Source organism: Hippoglossus stenolepis, chromosome 10, assembly GCF_022539355.2.
Source record: "Hippoglossus stenolepis isolate QCI-W04-F060 chromosome 10, HSTE1.2, whole genome shotgun sequence".
NCBI classification, from domain to species: domain Eukaryota; kingdom Metazoa; phylum Chordata; class Actinopteri; order Pleuronectiformes; family Pleuronectidae; genus Hippoglossus; species Hippoglossus stenolepis.
Window position 1 is genome coordinate 10,016,148 of NC_061492.1, and position 21,210 is coordinate 10,037,357.

General features: G+C 43.8%; 1 protein-coding gene across 1 annotated transcript in view; it reads left to right on the plus strand.

Moving 5' to 3' along the window:
• pacrg (PARK2 co-regulated) overlaps positions 1–21,210 on the plus strand; it is a 130,856-nt gene that overhangs the window by 53,951 nt on the left and 55,695 nt on the right. Inside the window, exons 3-4 of the mRNA XM_035169074.2 lie at positions 10,922–11,093; positions 18,073–18,222. Coding sequence (XP_035024965.1) covers positions 10,922–11,093; positions 18,073–18,222 — 322 coding nt within the window. The remainder of the gene's footprint in view (positions 1–10,921; positions 11,094–18,072; positions 18,223–21,210) is intronic.

The following is a 21,210-nucleotide window of genomic DNA, read 5'->3' on the forward strand; positions in this document are numbered from 1 at the left end:
AAAGATGTTATCAATGCTGAGGAAAGACATATTTTCCCCTGCAGGTGCATGATGGAGCTCTGTATGTGTGTTTGTGTGTTGGTGCACAGCCTTGTGGGTAAGGCTTTATTCTTGCCCTCACCTCGCTGTTTGACTCTTGATATTCATCACAACCTTATTTTTTATCGCTGGACCGCCACCTGCACAGCTGCCCTCCGTTCTCAGAGGTTTGATTCCACATCACCCGACAAAGAGCTCTGCCTTGACATCGCTACTGACCCCTGGCAGAGACGGAGGTAAAGTTCTATCATGTGGGCCACAAACCCGCCTGGTCCTCTGTGGATGTGAGGAGGCTTCAGTTCACCATTTATTGACACAAAAAGTATCCCATAGTTTGGAGTGATGCCTTTTTTCTGTCTGTTCAACAGTCTTTCAGAAAGTAGGAATGCCGGTCCTGATGGACCAACTTGTTATAAGTGGCCCTGTCTTCTGTGCCTCTGCTCGCAGCCATATCCACCTCCTGGCTTCCCTGGATTAGGTTTAAATACAACAGCACATCCCCACTCCACTTGTATAATTGGCTTTCATCTTTTTTTTTTGCTCCACTCTCTTCACCTACCTTTTCCCTCTCACCTAAATCAGAGCTGAAAATAGAAGAATGGACTATAATCTGCCTGTGAGGGTGAAGAGACTCAATACAGGCTCATTACTTCTCGCTGCTCTCTTTCGCTGTCTGTCTTTCATTTGCTCTTGTTTCACCCTTTTTCTTGCCCTTCCAACTCAGCTCTCTGTCACTGTCCTCTCTCTATCCATGGAGCTGTGGCTGCTCTGTGAAGTCCAGGCGCTGTTTGATCTGTAGTCCAGAACACAGGATGAGAGTTATCCACTGGCAACAACAAGAACATCCCATTAGGAGCCGTGCAGAGCCTTGAAAAATGCTCTCGCCTCTCGCCACTGATGCTGCTGATTCTCCGTGCTGCTCCTCAGCTCAGGGTCAGCATTACTGTCTCTCTCCGCACACTTGACACCTGAGCTCAAAGTCTGGTTCACTTGTTGAATTTAAAATGTGGAAACGCGCTCCCTGATTTTGAGCCAGTCATGGTTCGGTCACTGTGTCACTGACTGAAATTCTAGTTGGCCGTATTTTTAAGGGGCCTTGATAGAATTGGGAGCTTTGAATTGGTAGGCATCGTTTGATGTGAAAGATATTTTGTTGGACCCTGTAGCTGTGTGCTGTCATGATTTAAAAAAAATAAAAACTGCTTGGGTGAAGTAAAGGTTCAGTCAATATTGGTTTAATTTCCCACTCATTGCTATTGAACCCACTACAATGGACCAATCCAAGCATGTGTTTCCTGTTTTGCATGTGTCTCCATGTCTAGCAACTGACATCAGAAGATTACAAACACTAATACACTAATAGAAACCCTGATACATCCATCCAATCATCCATTATCTATACCGCTTATCCTCTTAAGGGTTACAGGGGAACTGGAGCCAATCCCAGCTGACACTGGGCGAGAGGCGGGGTACACTGAAACAAAGTATTTGGAAATAGAGATGTTATTATTTAATTATGTTTAATCACCATATTGTCACACTAGCAAACTGATGAATAATTATTTATCACCTGCATCAGAAAGGTGAGAGCATGTTTTCAGGATCGAGTGCTGTTAAATTCATTTGAAAGTAAACTTAATGTAGCAAGTGAGAACAAGTGAGAATACTGTTTTAAAAGAGGACGAATTTGTCACTACGTCAGTCTAATGTTTTGCTGTAAAAAAAACTTTAGGTTTTAATAACTCATCCCAGCACAGAATTGTCTGCAAGAGATAATCAACTTGAGTAATTAGAGAGACATTAAAATAAATTACTGCCTAATTATTTTTGCATGTTAATGCACAAATGTGCAATCTAATTGTCCATGTGTCTGCTAACTTATATCTGCTCTTTATTTCCTTTAGTTTTGTTTCCGCCTCGTCTCTTCAGGCACAGAGTGTCACGGCGCGGGGAGGCTGCCGTGTTATCTTAAACAGACCGAGCATTTGTCTTGGGCTCCATTGTTTTGGCTTCATGCACAAAACCAATGGAGCTCATTCATCATGTGCTCATTGAAAATGAGAATATTTGCTTGAACATTTTGTGAGGATTTTTCAGTACAGTGTGAGGCGGAGGAGTGAGATTTATCAAAGCCGTGCAGGCACTACATGCTACAGTCATGGTATTTGCTTGCTGAAGAAGCATTATTCTGTCCCTTTATCGTCCCTGTGCATCTGACATTTACAAATCACACACGCATGCAGACACGCATCTATGCAAGTAATTAATGGGCAAATAGACATGTGGCACACTTGCACACTCACATCCACACAAATACCCACTGTGCTTTCTGTTTCCGTCACAAACAACCAGTGATGGATTGGCCCTTTCCATTTTAAACAGGGAGAAAGCACATGCCCCCGGGGACCCTTATGTGTGGAAGTACTTTGAAGTGTCCACATTTAATTCTTCTGTATGATAAATGAGAGGAGAACTGCAGTCGTAGCCTGTGAGAAAAAGCTCTGCTTGTTCAACGAGGGGAGCGGTAACAAATGTAGCGATAGCTGATAAGCTGACTGTGTCTCTTGCTCGTGCTTGTTGTTCTGGTCCCTGCAGACCCCCACAGCCAGATAACAAATCCATCCTATCAATCAAACCCATCAATGGCTGGCTGCAGATTAGAGACAGTGATTTTGGGGCTGATTGGAGGGGAAATGCTGATTACACCTCTCTCTCTCTCTCTCTCTCTCTCTCTCTCTCTCTCTCTCTCTCTCTCTCTCTCTCCCTCTCTGACTTGATTACACTCTGCCTGTGTGTTGTCAAGCTCGGCTGCTGAGCTGTAATCACTGGAAGCTGAGAGCAAGAGGCCTTGGATCCATACGAGACTCAGATCCAACCGCACCACATAGCCGGAAAGCTGTGACTTTATGACCAGGTCATTTAAAAAGGCCTGTATCTCACACTGTCAGAGCATCCGAGCATGGCCGCCTAACACACGCAGGCCAACACATGTGTGCATGCATGCATACATCACAGTGAGATAAGGAAAAACTCCAGCTATGAAACCTTTAGTCAGACAACTCCTGTCATGTTCACCACCTCCTGCTTCTCTCCACTGCTCTGGCCTACTTCCATCACGGTGGCAGAGGGTCCCGTGCTGGATCTCGCTCGCACACACACACACACACACACACACACACACACACACACACACACACACACACACTGAGCAGCGCACTGAGTGGAGTCCTAATCTGAGCTTTATTTAGCTGCCTCACCTTTATAACTGGAGCACCAGCTCCAGACGGTCTCTTCTCCACCTCAGCTTCTTCTAACATTACATCCCTCTTTCCCCGCACTCCTTCATCAATATGCAGTGGATTTTTTTGCATCCACTGCAGCTGGAGAGGCCTGCTGTATTTTGTCAGTTTGAGTGTACTGTCAAACAACAGAGGAAACTGCATGAATTTACTTGAATATGAAACCATATTCATTGCCAGATATTACAATCACTCTGCTGGCAAGTTTGAAATGTGTTTGGGAAATTAATTGGTTTCCTGCGCTTGCTTGTTTATAGAAAAAAGAATAATTGTGATGGGTTCTCAGTGGGAGCGCAGGAACTAACCGAATTTCTTCTTTGTTCCTCACGTAAACAAGGAAACTGCTGAAACGAAAACTCAATAATGATTGTGATGATGACATTATGAGCAAATGGAGTACATGCATGGAAAAATCCCACAGCGGTGTCGAATTGTCTTTAAACTTAGTTGCTAAATATTCAGGGACATGTGAAGTTTTTTAAGCATCTTGGAACACTAAGTGCTGTGGTTGCTTCTCTTTTACCATGTGATGAAGCGGTCTGGATTCATGGCACAGGCCAGTGGAGATCCGTTTGGGACCCATTTGGACACAATGTTTTAAAGGATTTTCAGGTTTGGGTCGGGTTTGCTCACGTTGGCTTTGCTATCTGCTTGATTTTTTACACTGCACGTGCCTGTAATGGGGACAAACATTGGGCTGGGGTCATGTTGGGACCCCAAAAAACGCATCTATCAGGGTTTTTCTTCATCTCTTCCAACGCTGTCTGCAGGGTCACTCTTTCAATTACCAAGTCATGTTTGTTGCTCTTCTAGCACCGCTCCTGCTTGAAATCCTCAACACTACATTTGGGACTGCGGGCGTGACTGTGTGCAATTTTAATCTCAGTCTGCGTGTGTGTGTGCGTGTGCGTGTGCATGTGTGTGTGTGTGTGTGTGAGGTAGGTGCATGTACGATTCATAACTCTCTGTGTCCCGGTTGTGAACCATCTTCGAAGCCCACAAATTGTCTCATTCAGCGTGTGTTAGGTATCATTTCAATTGACACCATGCTCTCTACCAGTGGTGCTTTGAATTGAGCATACTTGCATGCTTGTTAGATGGAAACAGCTGTCAGGGGAGATAGCGAGAGTGACTCACTCTTCTTTCCCTCACTTATCGTTTGCCTATTCCGGTCTTGCTCCGCTTAACGTGACCTCCAAGAAAGTCAAAATATTCTGCTCTTTTCCTCTTTTATTTTTTTCTCCTCCGTTTTTTTTTTCTCTCTCCGTCATATTCACAGTGAGCGCACACAGCATGGTGACTGATTTCTGCAAATGTCGTGGCCAAAAGTGCACCGTGCACCTGTGGCACAGTAGGAAACAGAGTTGGATTAGGATGAATAAATTATTAGAGTGTGTTGTGTGCAGCGTGCTCATGAAAACTTCTGAGGATTTGAAGAGGTTCTGTCATAAAAGCTTCCCTCAGCATCTTTGCAAATAAATACATTTCACCTTGAATCAACCACAGAGGCTGCTCAGGCTGTTCTGTGCAGTTCAGTTCATTTCATTATGAAAAGAAAATTTTACATCTCAGCGTGTTTGTCAAGAATAACACAATCAAGTCCAGTACTTTTCTGTATTTTCCGCTACCCTTGTGTTAACATTTGTTAACATCTTTTAGAAGAACCAAACACTGAATGTGAAAAACTGTTTAGTAAGATGACTGTACATGCAGTGAGGTGGGATATGACTAACACCAAGTTTGAAAGGTGTCAAGCAGTTTTCAGATATGAAGTCCAAAATGTCTGACAATGTGGATCTGCACATTTTCCAGAGTTTGCCGTTAAAATATGAAGAACGCAGAACACAAAGATTTTCAGACAACTCTGGCAAGAGGTGGCCCAAGGGTATAACAGGCAGGAGGCAGGACATAATGTGTGAATCTGCTGGGGAAGAACACAGTGTTTTTGTTACGAGCACATTGACACCCAATGTTGCCAAAAGCTCTTAAATTGACATCTTCGTCAGTAATGCACCAATTTTTGATTTGTGATTTTCGTATACTGCCAGTTTTGCATCTGTCGTGTGTTAGACACGTCGTCAAAACGCCAACTTGCTATGAATTTTCTTGCTGCATTCTCGTATGGGCTCTATTTTTTGGGAAAAATTATCCAGGGGGCTTGCAGGAAGGTTTCTGAAAATATCCAGAGCAATTACCTCTGACATCTGCATTCTCACATACAGCCTCCAGAAAACCTCCTGTCTTAAGTGCATGTCTGAAAGCAGTTGCACTAACTTCATGACCTCATCATGACATCACTGTCACAGCAGGCAAACATTTAAAGTTAAATCCTCTTAATATCTTTCGTGTCTGGAGCCGAATGACTCGCCTGTGTCTGCGTCCTGTTTGCATGGTTATTATTTCTCAACATGTTTCATCGTTCCTGTTGCCAAGTTGTAACAGAGTCCAAACTGTGCTGTCTGCAGCTGCACAGGATGGAGTTGGAGACGTGTCTTTGGCGTCCGAAAGCTTCATTTTATTGAGATATTAATAAAAGGAATATTGCTGTCCAGAGAGTTCATGATGTAGTCATGGAGATTTGAGCTGTTACTTGGATACTGGACACTTTCTTTACCTTCATTCAAAGGCCTTTGTCTGCACTGTAGATCATGTCTTACTGTACCAGCACACCAGCTGATGCAGAATTGTAATGCATCACCATCACGCATCATTATGTATCGTAAATACATAAAACACAAGTGCCATCGTTAAACTGCAGCACTTAATGTAATTGATCCTCAAATGGAAGGAAGCCAGTCTGAGCGTCAGGAACAACAAAAAGCCTCTGTCAGCATGACCTACATGTACAGAAAGTCTACAACAAAAACTGACTAAATCTGTGTCAATGCTTCTTAATTTGATTATTTACGATGGAGCTTAAATTTCCAAATTTAAAAACTACACATCTTTCACAGTTGGGGCTTTAGAAACAGAGAGAGAGAGAGAGAGAGATGCACGTTTCTGAAGTTGCAGCATGAAGTTAACTTATCGAAAACTCTGGAATTCTGTTATGATATGTAGTGTTATTTGTAGTGCTTGTTGGTTGATGCCCTCCTCCTCCGTCCCCATAACATACAAACGCTTTCAATGCATATCTCGCTTCTGAGCATAAATCTCTTTTTAGACGCACGCCACACTGTCTGCGTGCTCTCCTACGTGAGACCCGCTTTCCTGTTCTGCTCTTTTCTAATGGATTTTCTGCAGAACTAATGGACGGATGTTTGGCCATAGTGACTGTGTAGTGAATGACTCATAGTGTGAGTGGCACCAATAGGAGGCCTGTTCTCCTCTTAAAGCTGGAGAAAATTGACAGCCGCTCATCTGCCAGCTCATCTAAATACAGCAACCTGCGCTTGTGTTAACAGAAAAGCAGAATTCAGGTCAAGTCATTATGGGGTCGTCAAACAGCTGGCATTCAGCCGGTTTCTTACATGATCTATGAGACATGCGCTGTGTGAGACAACGTAGGTTAGATTCCCACATCAGATGACAACATTTGCCGGCATTTTAAAGAGTGAGAACGTAGTTGTAGATTCTTAAAGCTCTGTAACGTGACATATTTTGGACTGAAAAGGAATATGTGGATGAAGTAGTCTGTAGGGATTTGATCTGACAGTTGAGAGATTTGATTGGGTGCTCAGGTGAAGCTTCGCTCCAGCGAATGCAAAAGATGGATGTGACGTAGCGGAGGCCTCTTGACCTCCACCCACACTTCCCTCGTCCACGTTGTTGGATCGGGAGCCGGCGAATGAAGGACAAATGAATAAATTATACCTAAACCGCACTTTTGGAAATGTACACACGGTTTTTACCAACTGACAAAACAGATGACTTCACTTTGCTTACCCCCATGACCAGCAAGCTAAGTGTGGTTTTATATGAAAGGAGGGGTGAGCCAGTTGAGGCGAATCACGTTTGATCAAAGAAACCTCAGAAGCAGGCTTAAGAAAACACACACACACACACATATACAGACACCCATGCAGACTCACAAATGTCTTCTCTCAATCCCTCTGTCACTGTCTCGCTGTGGCTGACCAGGATGTTCGCGTGTTGTCCCCGCGTCTGTGCCGATTTCCTCCGGCTTCCACCCACAGTCCATAGTCATGCAGCTTAGGTTAATTGGCAACTCTAAGTAGGTGCGGATTTAAGTGTGAATGGTTGTTTGTCTCTGTATGTCGGGCCTGTGATGGATTGGCGACATGTCCAGGGTGTCGCCCGACTCTCACCCAATGTCCACTGGGATTGTCTCCAGCTCCCTTGAGACTGTTGAAGGATAAAGGGTTCAGATAATGGATGGATGGACGGATGGACACTGTATCTTATCCAGCTCTATAGGCTCTCTGGGTTTTTTAGATTAGCTATTCTAGCTTTAATGACTCATGTCACCTTGGCAAACCAGCCTCATAGCTTATCACATGTGAGCATGCACAGCGTTTACATCAGGTTACACAAAAGCATTTGTACACACACACATTTATCCTCCCACATGTTTTCAAACACACAAAGACACACACACTATCATCCAGCCATTGTGAAAAGTGGCAGCCTGCTTTTTTCGCTCCTCCTGGTCTCCGGTGCCTGTCAGGGGCCTCTGATACTGTTTTTTAATGAGGAGACTCTCTCCTCGCACTTGCTCCTAGTCAGGTCTGTTGCTGTGTGTCCAGAGGAGACGTGCGGGTCTGTGTCCCAGGGCTAATTGCTGCTACTTGGCTGATAGTCTTTCTGTGCTCCACTCTCATTGACTCCCCGGACTCTGGGGGGATTCCCACAGGCACCCAAAGACAAACAAACCTGGGCGGACAATCGATAACGGATGCAAGAGTTACCGCTCGGCGCAGCTGCTGATTAAGATTCTCTGGGAACGGGTACGTGTGTGTGTGTATATGGGCTATATAAGTGTGTGAAGGTGTTTGCTGATTGCCCCCTCTCCTTCAGAGCTAACTGGAATCTCCAGCCAGTCCCTAAGTGCTTCATGTGATTTTGATAAAGAGCATGAAAGAGTTCAGAGGCATCCTCACATGCAGCAACACCATATTAATATTCCCGGGTAATTATTCCTTGAACTTGTATCAGCGTCACAACACGGTAGGTGAGATTGTGAGATCTGAAATTGTACTGATAGCGATTACCAGCAGATCCCTAATGATTAGAATCGCTTTTATAACCATCTTCCCTTTTACATAATTTGACTTTATTGTGTTGATGACATGTGATATGAGTTATCACATCAGTTAATCATAGAGTTTACTCTTCTACAGCTCAACATAAAAGTGTGATTCTCACTTCAGCCCCATTGTAGTTTTTATTTTGTCTGATATGTTTCTCATATTTAATTAAGGGAGATAAAAATATGTATATTCAGTATAAAGAAATACATGTATTTTATTTTCCAAATGAGAAAGAGGAGCCATTAATAAATCAAGCAAGGTATCTTCCTTGAATGTCAAGTACGTGACTTGCTAGTTTTATTTTTAAACTAGTTTAAGATGTTCACATCAGACTTAATTTAATTGTCTTTCATGCAAAGTTGCAATAGAAGGGACTTGACGTTACATTTCAAATGCAACGATAGAATAAAACAGCAATGAATAAATAAATAAAATAAAGATAAATGTACTGAGACAGTGTTACATTCGTTTTTTGTGGCCAAAGAAAAACGAAAAAAAGCTGCTCCCGACATGACGTGTCTCTGTGTGCCACGGACTATCAAGCAAAGCTGTGCCTCACCCCGTCTGCCCCCCTAGTCCTTCTCTTCCCCTTCTCTCTGGGCTCGTGTTTGCTTTTGTTCTCATCTCCAGCCCGGCTGACTCACAATGATGATCTTGACCAAGCGCAGGGAAAGTTCAAGGTTGATCGGTAAATTGCCTCAAAGCAATCAGCCCTGTCTCTTTGCGCTAACAGTGTGAGCTCTCTGTCTCTGTCTCTGTCGCCGTCTCTCCGTCTCTCCGTCTCTCCTTTTTTTTAGTCTCTCCTTCTCCATCTCTGTGTTTACCAGAGGGGGGCTTGGGTGGGGTGGGTGCATTGCCATTGGCAGCAGGAGGGGGGAAGAGCTGCTTTGAAGTCTTGGCTCTGACCGGCGGCTGAGTGAGGGCTGGGGACTTGAAAGCGTCACTGGCTGGGTGACATTTCAGCACAGACCAGCGTGACCCAGCTGTGTGTGTGTGTGTGTGTGTGTGTGTGTGTGTGTGTGTGTGTGTGTGTGTGTGTGTGTGTGTGTGTGTGTGTGTGTGTGTGTGTGTGTGTGTGTGTGTGTGTGTGTGTGTGTGTGTGTGTGTGTGTGTGTGTGTGTGTGTGTGTGTGTGTGTGTGTGTGTGAGGACAAAAGAGTGTCTCCTCCTCATGGCTTCAGCTGTCCTCGAGGACTGCAGGCTGCTGGGGGCTATTTGCCTTTGCACCAAGGGGATTACCTTTCATTGCATGAAAAACAGAATCACCCCCTCAACCTCGATCCATTCACTCAACAGTGTATTGCCACAGGAATGCAGCACCACAGCTGATGTCCCTGTTATAAATACAGTCAATAACTGGATCCACTACACAGATATTCTACGAAACACGGCCGCGTAACATATTTGGGTGAATTTCAGAACACGCGCACGAGCACACAGGGCTCAAGGACAGCCTCCTGTGGGTCAACTGCTCTTTCCAGCCCAGTGTGTCTGAGTAGCTTTCTTCTGATGGCTTTACACACATGAAAGACTTCACTTTAATGTGTCACACAGAACCCACACGCTCAGCCAAACATCAAAGTCCGCCTGTGGCCTGTAGCCGGCCCAATGTCTTCATCTCCCAGTCGACGGTGTGTGTGTGTGTGTCTGTGTCTGTGTGTCTGTGTGTGTGTGTGAGCGCCTTTCTGTCTGTCCTGTAAACGCTGTAAACAGGTGTTAACATGTCAGCCCACAAGATGCCACATGCCGCTGTGTCATGATCTCCTGAACAGCTGTCCCCCGCCATTGTGTGCGTGTGTGTGTGTGAGGGAATGTTTTGACTGTAAAGGTTATGAATGAGTGCAAGAGGAGCTTTAGCCCTGGATTTTGTGCAAAGCCAAGGTCAAGCAAAGCCAAAAAGCCAAGATTTGAAGGAGACAGCGAGGGATTTCCAAGAAAGCACATGGAGTGGCACCTGGGCGGAGCTGTAGAATCTCATTGGCTTTTCAAGTTTTTTTTTCATCCTGATATGTTTGTAATGTTCAAGTTTTCGTGTCCATTGCGCGTTAGAAACCTCAACAACACGCTAACTTGCTCACTGTGAACCTTTCAGAAATGTAGGAGATATTTACGGACATTTTTCATGGATACTGGCCTGGGAAAGGTCTGGAAAATATCCGGTGAAACTTTCAAGAAATCTTCCAGACTTCAGTGCATTTCTGAAAGCAGCTAAAAAGCCTTCTGCCGCTGCTAGATAATGTCTCCATTAGCAGCTGTATATGTACTGACAAATAGCACAAGAAAGAACCTCTTCCCTCTCTCTTTGTCCGTTTCTCTGGATTAAACAAGCAGCTAAAAATACCTTTTTAATGTTAATGTGAATGTCTGTCCTCAGGTGGAGATTGAAAAACTGGACTACCTTCACTACCTGCCTCTGTTCTTTGACGGCTTATGCGAGACGGCTCATCCGTACGAGTTCTTCGCCCGCCAGGGAGTCCATGACATGCTGGAGCACGGAGGCCCCAAGATCCAGCCTGTCGTTCCCCAGCTCATCATCCCCATCAAGAGTAAGTCTGGGAAGGTGTCTGCACTCAGGGTTTACCAATCACACACATCACGGCTCCTTTCCCAAGTGGCCCTGTGTGTGTGTGTGTGCGCGTGCGCGCGTGTGTGTTGATTGTCATTTAACATTCACTGAAGGAAAAAACGTGTGGTTATCTCAACACTTAAGGAATACGAGGAAAAGAAGAGAGAAACCAGAGATGGAAATTGTGCTTTTGAAATATGCAGCACTGTGATAGTTTTGTTTTTTTCAGTGTGGAAATATGTTGAATAATCCTCCAGAATCATCACTACAATTTTAAACAGTTAAGATACAGCAACTATTTAATTAACGTCGGCAGCAGGATGGCTCTGCTCTCTTCTTCATTTGAATTCATTCTGCAAAGCCCTTCCGTAAGTAAACATTGTTATTTCATGAGTGATTGACAGTCAATTAATCTGCTCAGTTACAGTTTAATTGCCGTCCCCATAAATATCGTTCCATGTCATTATTACATTATTCACTATTTTGATGACAGCATCATTACATTTTGATTTGTGTTTGCTGACAAATCCCGGGACCAGACGGCATTCCCAGTTGCTGATGGTGTAACAAGCTGCATATTTAAATAAATTAGAATAGCACAAACAGGATGGGGGCACACATGTAGTCTAGTTGCCGAAAAACCAGATCTCAACAAAGTATCACAAATATTGACCTTTTTTTTCTTTAAATCAAAAAAGCTAATTGTTATTTAAATACCATTAATCGCATAGCATCTTCCTCTATATCCAAAATGTAATAATACATTTTTGAATAATTACACACAATGGCACTTTCAAAGCACTGAGGCAACGAGAGGAGTGTAACCAAAATAGAACGACATGCTTTGCCAGGAATAGACTCACCTGTCTTACACGCTCGTGCTACAACAGATTCTAACATTACCATACGACCAGTCCTGTGACAAGTCCTAATTTGGTTTCTCAGTCATACTGTTCCTATTATTACATTAAACCCTCAGGGCGAAGCGTCCTTGCCTTCGTGTTTGCCGGAAGAGGGCAGCTCTAAAAGCATGCCTGATAATCTGCCATGAATGCGGTGACGTGCCACATTTAACTGTGTCATCGAGTTGTGCCTCCTTACCTTTTTTCCACACTGACACCGACACACACACTCACACACACACCCGCACAACTTGGCAGATGGAGGTGGGCGGAAAGGTCACATCGCAAGGGGAAGTGTTGGACGACTTCAAAAATAGACATGAGAATTTACGGTAATGCGGATGGGAAAGGTTTCTTGTGCGGTGGACAACAGCAGGATCAAAGTACAGGGAAGTTACAGGATTGCAGAGTTTTTGTGGCTTATGTTGGAAAATGTCTACACACACACACACACACACACACACACACACACACACACACACACACAGGCCTTTGTTTGGCGCAGCTGCCAAGTCGAGTGTCAGTTTCAAAGTGGGAACCTTTAAGTGGCGCCCAGTGAGCCTGAGACAGTGTTCAAGTCATGGACAGTTGGCCAGTCGTGTGTGTGTGTGTGTGTGTGTGTGTGTGTGTGTGTGTGTGTGTGTGTGTGTGTGTGTGTGTGTGTGTGTGTGTGTGTGTGTGTGTGTGTGTGTGTGTGTGTGTGTGTGTGTGTGTGTGTGTGTGTGTGTGTGTGTGTGTGTGTTTCATGTTTATGCTGTGTGTGTGTGTGTGTGTGTGTTTCATGTTTATGCGTGTGTGTGTATTGGACGTATGTGGAGGCAGAGGGGTGTGACGGCCAACACCAGGCAGGGCTGTTGGAAACACAGAGACACAGTGAAGGACTGACCCTGGCACAGTCTGTCACCGCCCCACGTGTGGCACTGAGTCACACAGCAAGGTCTTCACCACACAGCCTATAAACTGACACATCTAGTTTTTCCTGCATGTTACTGATTTTGGTTTAGTTGTTGACTTTATTATCTAGATTTTTAAGAAATGATTTAGTAAAAGTGAAGTTTATTGAATAAATATATATTTGATCAATCCCATGCTTTACCAGTGCAATATGTTGGGTCGCAGTTTATTGATTCATCCCCAAGATTGTTCAAATAACCGCTGTGTAAAATCTATTATAAAAAGTTTAATATAGTATTCATAATTATGTTTTCATTCATGTATAACCACTCTAAGCTAAGACTGAGTCCTTCATACCCATATAGGAAGGGGCTCCTCTTCACAGACCCCACCATGCTATACCCCCATGTTTTCTACCGTAGCCCAGAGCAGACAAACCAAACACTGGCTCTTACAAGGGCCTTTCATGTTTTTATGTAATCTCAACACCATAGGTTCTCTCTCCTAAAGGGCGTAGTGAGGGGAATTCAGTCGGTTGCAGTCTCTGACGTCACAGCTAGATGTCATTAAATCCTACTCACTGGTTCTTTAAATATTTGGATAGCCTAACGTGTATTTTAGCCTTTATCAAGAGGCACCCACTTCACACACTACTAAACATTATACAGAGAGTGGCTGGGCCACTCGCTAACTTTAGGCTTTAATTTACAAACTCAAACCTCTCAGCGGTTTTGGTCGTTTGCCTTCGGGAGGCCAGACCAAAGGTGATGGTTATGCTCCCCATGAAAACACACACTTCTCCCTGATAATGGAATTTTAAATGGCCTGCTCCTTATTAACTTTTTGGTTTATTAAAAATCAGGCCTGTTTCACCGTCCAAAGCCGCCAGTCCGTGTCTCCGTTGCAGATTAATTACTTTTCTATGGAGCACGAAAGAAGAAGGGATGATAGAAAAGTGGAAGAAAGTAAAACGCCGTCTGCAGTTTAAAATGGCAAGATATATATTTTTCTCCTCTGACGTTAATACATCTTCAATGTGGCTGGCAGGCTCTTATCTGCAGAGCGACTGAGTCATGTCAGGCCCTGGTGAATTTTGATGATGACTGCAGGTCACCCAATGAGAATACACAATGAAGGAGGCTCCGTCTGACATTATACTTGAACGCTGTGTCCTCACTGACTTAAACGCTGAACTCTTTCACATACTGTATATTCGGTTCCCATCACACCTCACCAGAGAGACTAGGTGAAGGAAAGCGGATAAAACAAGAGAATAAAAGATGCTTGTACATTTATGGATTCAATGTTTATGTTTTATTATTGTTAAGTAAATTAGAAATGTGTTGAAAGAAAGGAAGAAGAACAATCCATTGTTGTGGTTCTGACATAAACGGTATATCAAGATGGACAACTTGTCTTCACTTTGTCCCATTGTTCAGAAATGAAGCCGAAATGTCATAGACGCGAATGCCGCCATCTTGTGCCTTGGCGTCATTTGGAGCCAGAGTCTGTGCAGCAGCGATCAAGGGACGGAGTCGCAGTATCCAGGTCCCACCAATACATCTGGTCGACCAATCGCGAGTCGCTCTCAGCTGTCGATCATGACATTTCTCCCCAATTATATTGCATCAAATAACTAATAAAAAACAAATTTACTGGTGAAACTTGAACATACATATCAGTGTGATAACATTTTTTATTTAATGTGGACTTTGACTTTATAGTTTGGTCCTTGTCCCATCTGCTAACATGGAGGAAGGTGGGTTTATGACAATATTGCAGCCAGCCACAAGGGGGCAAATTGAGATGATTTTTTTTTGGGGAGCTGTCATGGCGTCCATCTTTATATACAGCTAATTGGTTCTAATAAATTCTAAAGGGTGTTTTTCCCCGTGTTGGAAGTGACCACTGCAACAATAATAATATTAAGCTGAGTGTGCAGGATGAGAATAGTGAATGGTTTTATATGAAATGCTGGCATTTTGTTACGGAGCGGAAACAAAAAGATTCAGGATCATGGTGACTTAAAAAGGAAGGGTAAACTGTTACTGAAATGCTGGGGTCTGGGTTTTTCCGTTGTCTTTAAATAGGGAGGAGGATTCCGAGCCGTGTCTCCACTGAGCCTCGTTGATTGGCATAACATTTGTTCAGCTTTGAGCCAAAATGAGAATTTCATTACAAGGAGATCCTCAGTCACGGCACTGCAAGGGAACATCTTCTTCTGATCTGAAAAGTATATTTATACTCCGAGCGAGAACAATTCACTGCTAAAATCTACCGACGTGTCTCCCTACCTCTGACATTTCACAGGAAATAGAATACAAGGTCACCGTTGTTTTATTTTCACACTGAATACGAAGCAAGTCCTAGCATGAATAGACGATTGCTTTATTCAGATTGGTCTCAACACAGGTTTTATAAACCAGCATTAATACATCAGGTCCTCAGCTACCTTCTCCCCCTCTCTTTTAATTTTTCTCTTTTCTTTTTTTTTCAGCCAGACGAGAGTGCCAATGAATAATTGAACAGTCTCGCGGTCCAAATGTCACAACAGTGAAAATTGTTTGCGCTGGCTGGTAATTAGAATTTCATTGTTTGTTATGTAGGTTTGAAATTCCTGTCATTCCACATTCCACCTTATCTGGGTGATGGCAGATATCGCCGCGCTTGTCTGTCTGCGGAGACACTGGGGCAGAGATGGAGAGATGGCACGAAGCACAATGCATTCGCTCATTCAGCATCATCTGGTCCTCTGTATAGGCCTCACCCACACTCGCATACACTTACACCATCACTGACACGGACAAAGACACGTCTATAGGCGAAGCTCTCATATGCTGAAATGGACAATGGACCCAGTTCAGTTTGTAATTTTCTCTCATTTATACATTAAATCAAATCCTCCCATACGTACCAGCTCAGATGTAATGTTTTATTCCTTCGACCTATCAGCTTCCTGCTCTTTTATAAAGCCTTTTTTTGTTCTGTTGTGTAATTAAATGTTTGGCAATGGACGTCTTGGAATGCAAGACAAATTTCAGAAGCGATTCGGACAATAAAGTGTGATGTAATCTAATCTAATGTAATCTAATCTAATCAAACCTTTTCCCGGCAGTGGGGTTGTATTTTTTCTGAGCGGTGACACCTATCGTTTCGAATTCACAGAGCCTCAATCACGAGAGTGAAAGGGAGAGTTGTTGTGTTCATGTCACAGTTGGTGCAAACAATGACCATTAGGAATAACCGCATCTCAAAACTCTTCTACGTATAACTTCATATTTCACTACTACTACTACTGCTGCTGCTGCCATGTTCACCACTGCCTGCGCTTATGGCTGAAGCTGACATTTAGCCTGATTGCTTCTAATGTGTTTGTTTACGTGCTGTAATTTGTGTGCATGTGCATGTCTGTGTGATTGTGTGTGTTTATCTGTGCATGTGACTGTTTTGAGTGTGTGTGTGTGGGTGCGTTTGTGACAGTTTTCTATTTGCATATGAGCCGTTTTAACACAGGCGGTGGGGGGGTGCATTATGCTGTTCACTGAGCGCTCAAACTGTCACACGATATTTTAGGGTTGTTGCTCCCTTTTTCGTCTCAGGCTTCTCAAGTCAGTTTGAATCTAGCGCTCTGGATGGGAATAGTAAGGATGTCATCACGAGTAATACTAATACGTTATTTATGTATTAATTGATTTTGCTGATAGAGACAGATAGGGATTTATCAAGAGCAGAATCAATGTAGCTTCGTTTTCGTGGCAGCGCTACGTCCAGAGCTTTCATTAGCACAACGCGCCCTATATCTGCAGCGATAGTTGTGATGTGTGTCGACTTTTCTCTGAGTTTATATTTTACACTCAACTGTTTCTTAAGCAAATGAGCAGCCTTGCTTCAGAGTTGCTTGTAAACCAACTTGATTGCACCTAAGCTTTGTCATCATCAACACATTTCATGAGTTTGTTTTTATTCTAGTCCTGTTTGATGTGTCCGTTGGCTGCCATTTGTCCTGTGACAGCTCCATCCCTCTTGCAAAATCAGGTGTCAGGACAGAATGAGACAATTGAAAGAGGGAGAGAAAGCATTCAATTTAAGTTTTCAACAACTCCATACATTTATATTTCTCAAATACCAATGTAAAAACTTAGTGCAACAGTATCTGTTATATTTATTTCCATTTTTCCCCTTTTTTTTCAATTTCTAGTGTCTTTTGATTTCTGGCAATAAGTTTATTTCAGTTTTTAGTTCCCAAGCTCGTGGTGTCTCTGCCCACTCTCCCACTCGAGCTGCCTCCTTTGCTTTGACTCTCTGTTTTGAAATGCTTTTTATTTTTTGGTTCTTTTCATTTTTTTGTTGTTGTATGCGCTTACTTGCAAAATGGATGCTGTGATGCCATTACGATTCCCTTTTTGTGCGAGTAGGCATCAAATGACAGTTTAAGGTTTCCTAAAGCGAAAGAGCTTTGGTCTGTTTTTCTAAAAAGGAGTGCGCAGTTTTAGACTGACAGCTTGCACAAAGGGAATTACCAGCACTCACGCCCCCCCGAAAAACTACAAAATGCGTAAAGAACTTAAAAAAATATGTCAGTCTTAGTTGGTAATCACAGTTATTTTCTGAGCCTTTGCCCTCTGCCTGTCATGTCTCTTTATCGCTTTCTGACATTTTGTATTTTGTTATTTTTCCTACCTTTCCTCCCTCTCTCTCTCTCTCTCTCTCTCTCTCTCTTTCTGTATTTGTCTCTCTTGATCTCTGTAGCCCTCCGTCTCTCCCACCATCTTTCCTTTTTGTTCTCTCTATCAGTGGGAGATAGAGTTAAGTGCAGCTGTAGGCCAAATAGCCCAGTGATTGGCTCTCACTTACCCCTGCCTCCCTAGTGCATTTGAAATCACTGATTGCAGACAAGCCAGTCTAAATCAAAGCCCAGCTATATGAAGGAAATGGTTTCAAGGGAAAGGGGGTGTATGTGTTTGTGCGTGTGTTAAGATTGATGTGTATTTTAGCCGTGTGTCTTATAAACACATTGCATGTACGATATAGCTGCAGACTCTAGAATTGCTCTTCATTTACTGTACCTCCAGGCCTCAGCCTGAGCAAACAGACTGTAAATCCAGTTTACATCCTATAACGACAAGTTTGAAAACCTCACTGACAGTGTTGTCTCACCTCCAGACGCCCTGAACACCAGGAACCGCCAGGTGATCTGCACCACGCTCAAAGTCCTGCAGCATCTGGTGATGTCTGCAGACATGGTGGGAGAGGCCCTGGTGCCGTACTACCGGCAGATCCTCCCCATTCTCAACATCTTCAAGAACGTGAACAGTGAGTTACAGACTTTCAAATGGTTGGAGTGTGAATACTGGGACAGATGGTGTGTCAGCGTGACGCGACTCCGTCCTCGCGCGAGCTCGTCCCTTTGTGTTATAAATCATTTTTGTGCTAGTACTGCCACTGTGTCAGTGAAGTGACGAACAAGCACGCGTTCACTAGGCTGTGAAAGGCAGTGATAGATATTGACATGTATCTGTACACTGTGTTGCTGCTGCGGTTTGTACCAGGGGATCCCACAGAGCTGCTCAGTTCTGGAAAATACAATGCTTAAGTTTTACCCCTGTTTTCGTTTCGCTGGGAATCTTGCAAGTTGTATTCAGAACACATCCTGTTTTCTACCTTTTCTTTTCTCTGCATGACCAGCACATGGGCCTGTCCCCGGAAACCGTTTTTCTTTCTCTTTCCTCCACTTAAAGATCCATTGGACAGACTTTGTCCTTTCTGCTGTCCGTCAGGCCGCATTGTGCTGGGATGTTGAGGAAAATACTTTGTCCTTGCTCCCTCTGAAAGCCCCCACCTGGGTGGACCTGGGGGAGATTAGCCTCAGATAGACTGGGCTCTTTGTGTGGCTGCGTCAAAGCACTTAGCATGGTGTGACATGATGTGGGCCCATTCAAGGTTTAGAGGCACAACAGAACCCAAACACCGCTCACCACAATCAGTAGGACGTGGAGAGTGACGCTGTCAATCAGTCACTTAAACACAGGCTTTAATGCCAGAAAGCACAAGGCTTTAGTCTTATAATCAATATCCAATTTGAATCTCTTGTCTATTTAATTCGCTAACATTATCTGTTACTATTTGCTCATGTCTAAAAAAAGGAAGAAGGGAGCTGAAAGAGATAGCGGGGAAAGACAAAGGACGGAAAAGAAAAGCCTGCCTTATTAGCAAATCTCCTCTCTAAATTAGCTGTCAGATCAATCCCCTAAACCGTTTTGAAGCGTGAGTTTCTCCACTGTGGCGCAGGCTCAGCAGTTGGCTGGTGAACCCCACCGGGAGTAGTTTTATCTCTGCGTGGTAGCTACTGTGCCGGCCTGTCTACCTGCCTGCCTGCATGTGTGTGTCCTCCACTGGCGAGCATCGATTAAACCCGAGCCAACCTCTCACCTGGCAGACGTCCCTGTTATTGACCTCTCACAGAGAGACCACTCTGGGCCAGAGAGGAGAGCACACATTTGCCAAAGCACAGGACTCGATCTGCTTAACAAGCGTGATGCTTCCCGTTCAGCAATTTAAAGGCATCCAGTAGAGTTTCGATCTTTTTTTAAAGTTTAGTTAAAGGAGCCATTATTAGCCTCTCAGTTTTTCTTTTTGTGTGTGAAGTTTTTGGGTAAGTAAAACATCTTCAAAGTTAAAAACCCCAAAGTCCATCAGAGCTCTTCTACCCCACAGAACACGCAGCTCTTGGAACTCCTGAAACAACTTGTCAGTAGTCGTGCAGATACTTTCATGTGATATCGCGATGCCACAAATTATGCCTAATGCCAAGTGGTTACTGTGGCAAGCCCCGTAACAAAGCCAGGTAAAGTGAGAGCAGAGGCCGACATTTCCTACACGTGATGGAAGCGATTGACCAATCACAACAGTGTAGGCCAGCTCTTAAACAGACGGGAGCTAAAACCAAGCGTTTCAGACAGAGGCTGAAAAGAGGAGCTTCAGCGATTGGACGGTATGAGGAGAGTGATGTGTTTTCTGAGCATTGGAGCATGGAAGCATTTTCAACTAATAACCCAAATTAAAATTATGAAGGTGATTATGAGCACAATATGTCTCCTTGAAACTATCTCTGACAAGATGGTGATAAATGATCAACCTGCGAAACAACATATTGCACTGGAATATCTTTTGACTTCAATAAACAATACATTTTACTTCCTTTCTACGTCATTTGGAAATTAAGATTAAATAATCACTATTGTAATTAAGATTAAAATTCCTGGATATGAGCATAATATGTCTCATATAATGCTGAATGATAGAGAGACAAAGTTTAACCAAGGTACCTGAGTATGTTTATAAATTCATGAATAGATAGATGGATTGATGGATGGATAGACAGAAAATAATCTTTCCTAATTATATTATTTCTCCATCTGGAGCCTTAGTGTTAGATGAGCTGTCAATTCATGTCCTCCACCACCCACTCCGCTCACACATAAAGACTGGGAATAGATGCTTCTCTTTCACGGACCGAACACTGTAAACCACAGCTCCGTGTTCCTTCTCTTTTTAAAAAGCAAATATTTTCAGGCTGTTGTTCTCACACAGACACTGTCTCCCTGTCTCTTCTGTTCTATGTGACTTGTTTATATCAATATCAAAGCTTTCATTGAAGCCCATTTATTTCCTAATATCACTTATACACACCTCCAGTACCAATCCCACGCTCAGTCAGTTGTCTCAACAGGAGCCAGTGTGCTGCCTGGAGCTGACAGACAAGATCATTGTGTTTTATGCACTTGGAGAAACAGAGGATTGTCTTGCAGTGTGTGGTAACATCTCCTTCTGGCACTCCCACACTGTAACTCCCAGAGCTTGCATGGCATCCCTCTTATCTCCCGAGCCACAACGGGGCCACTGTCCGGTACATGCCAAGAGTGTGTCTGTGTGTGTGTCCACATTTGTGTACATCTGTCATGAATAGATCTGTTGTGTCCCGACCAGTATGCAGCTGTTGGATTCAGTATCGATGAAGGCCCCAGCATTCTGTCTCTGTCTCTCCGCTCGCTGTTGTTCAGGTCTGCCAGCCTTGGGCGCATAATGCTCGACCAGATGTCTACTGCAGGCGCACATACACGGGCAGGCACACATATCACACACTGTTCCAGTCGAGGCTACACAACCTGACTCTGTCCCTGTCTCCCTAGCTGTTTGAGCTGTGAATCAATAGGCTGACAGCCCTGCTGTAGGGTCAGAGCTACAGTTAGATATCACCAGCATCTCATCATGGGACAGATCCCCTAGGCTGTGTTCACACAC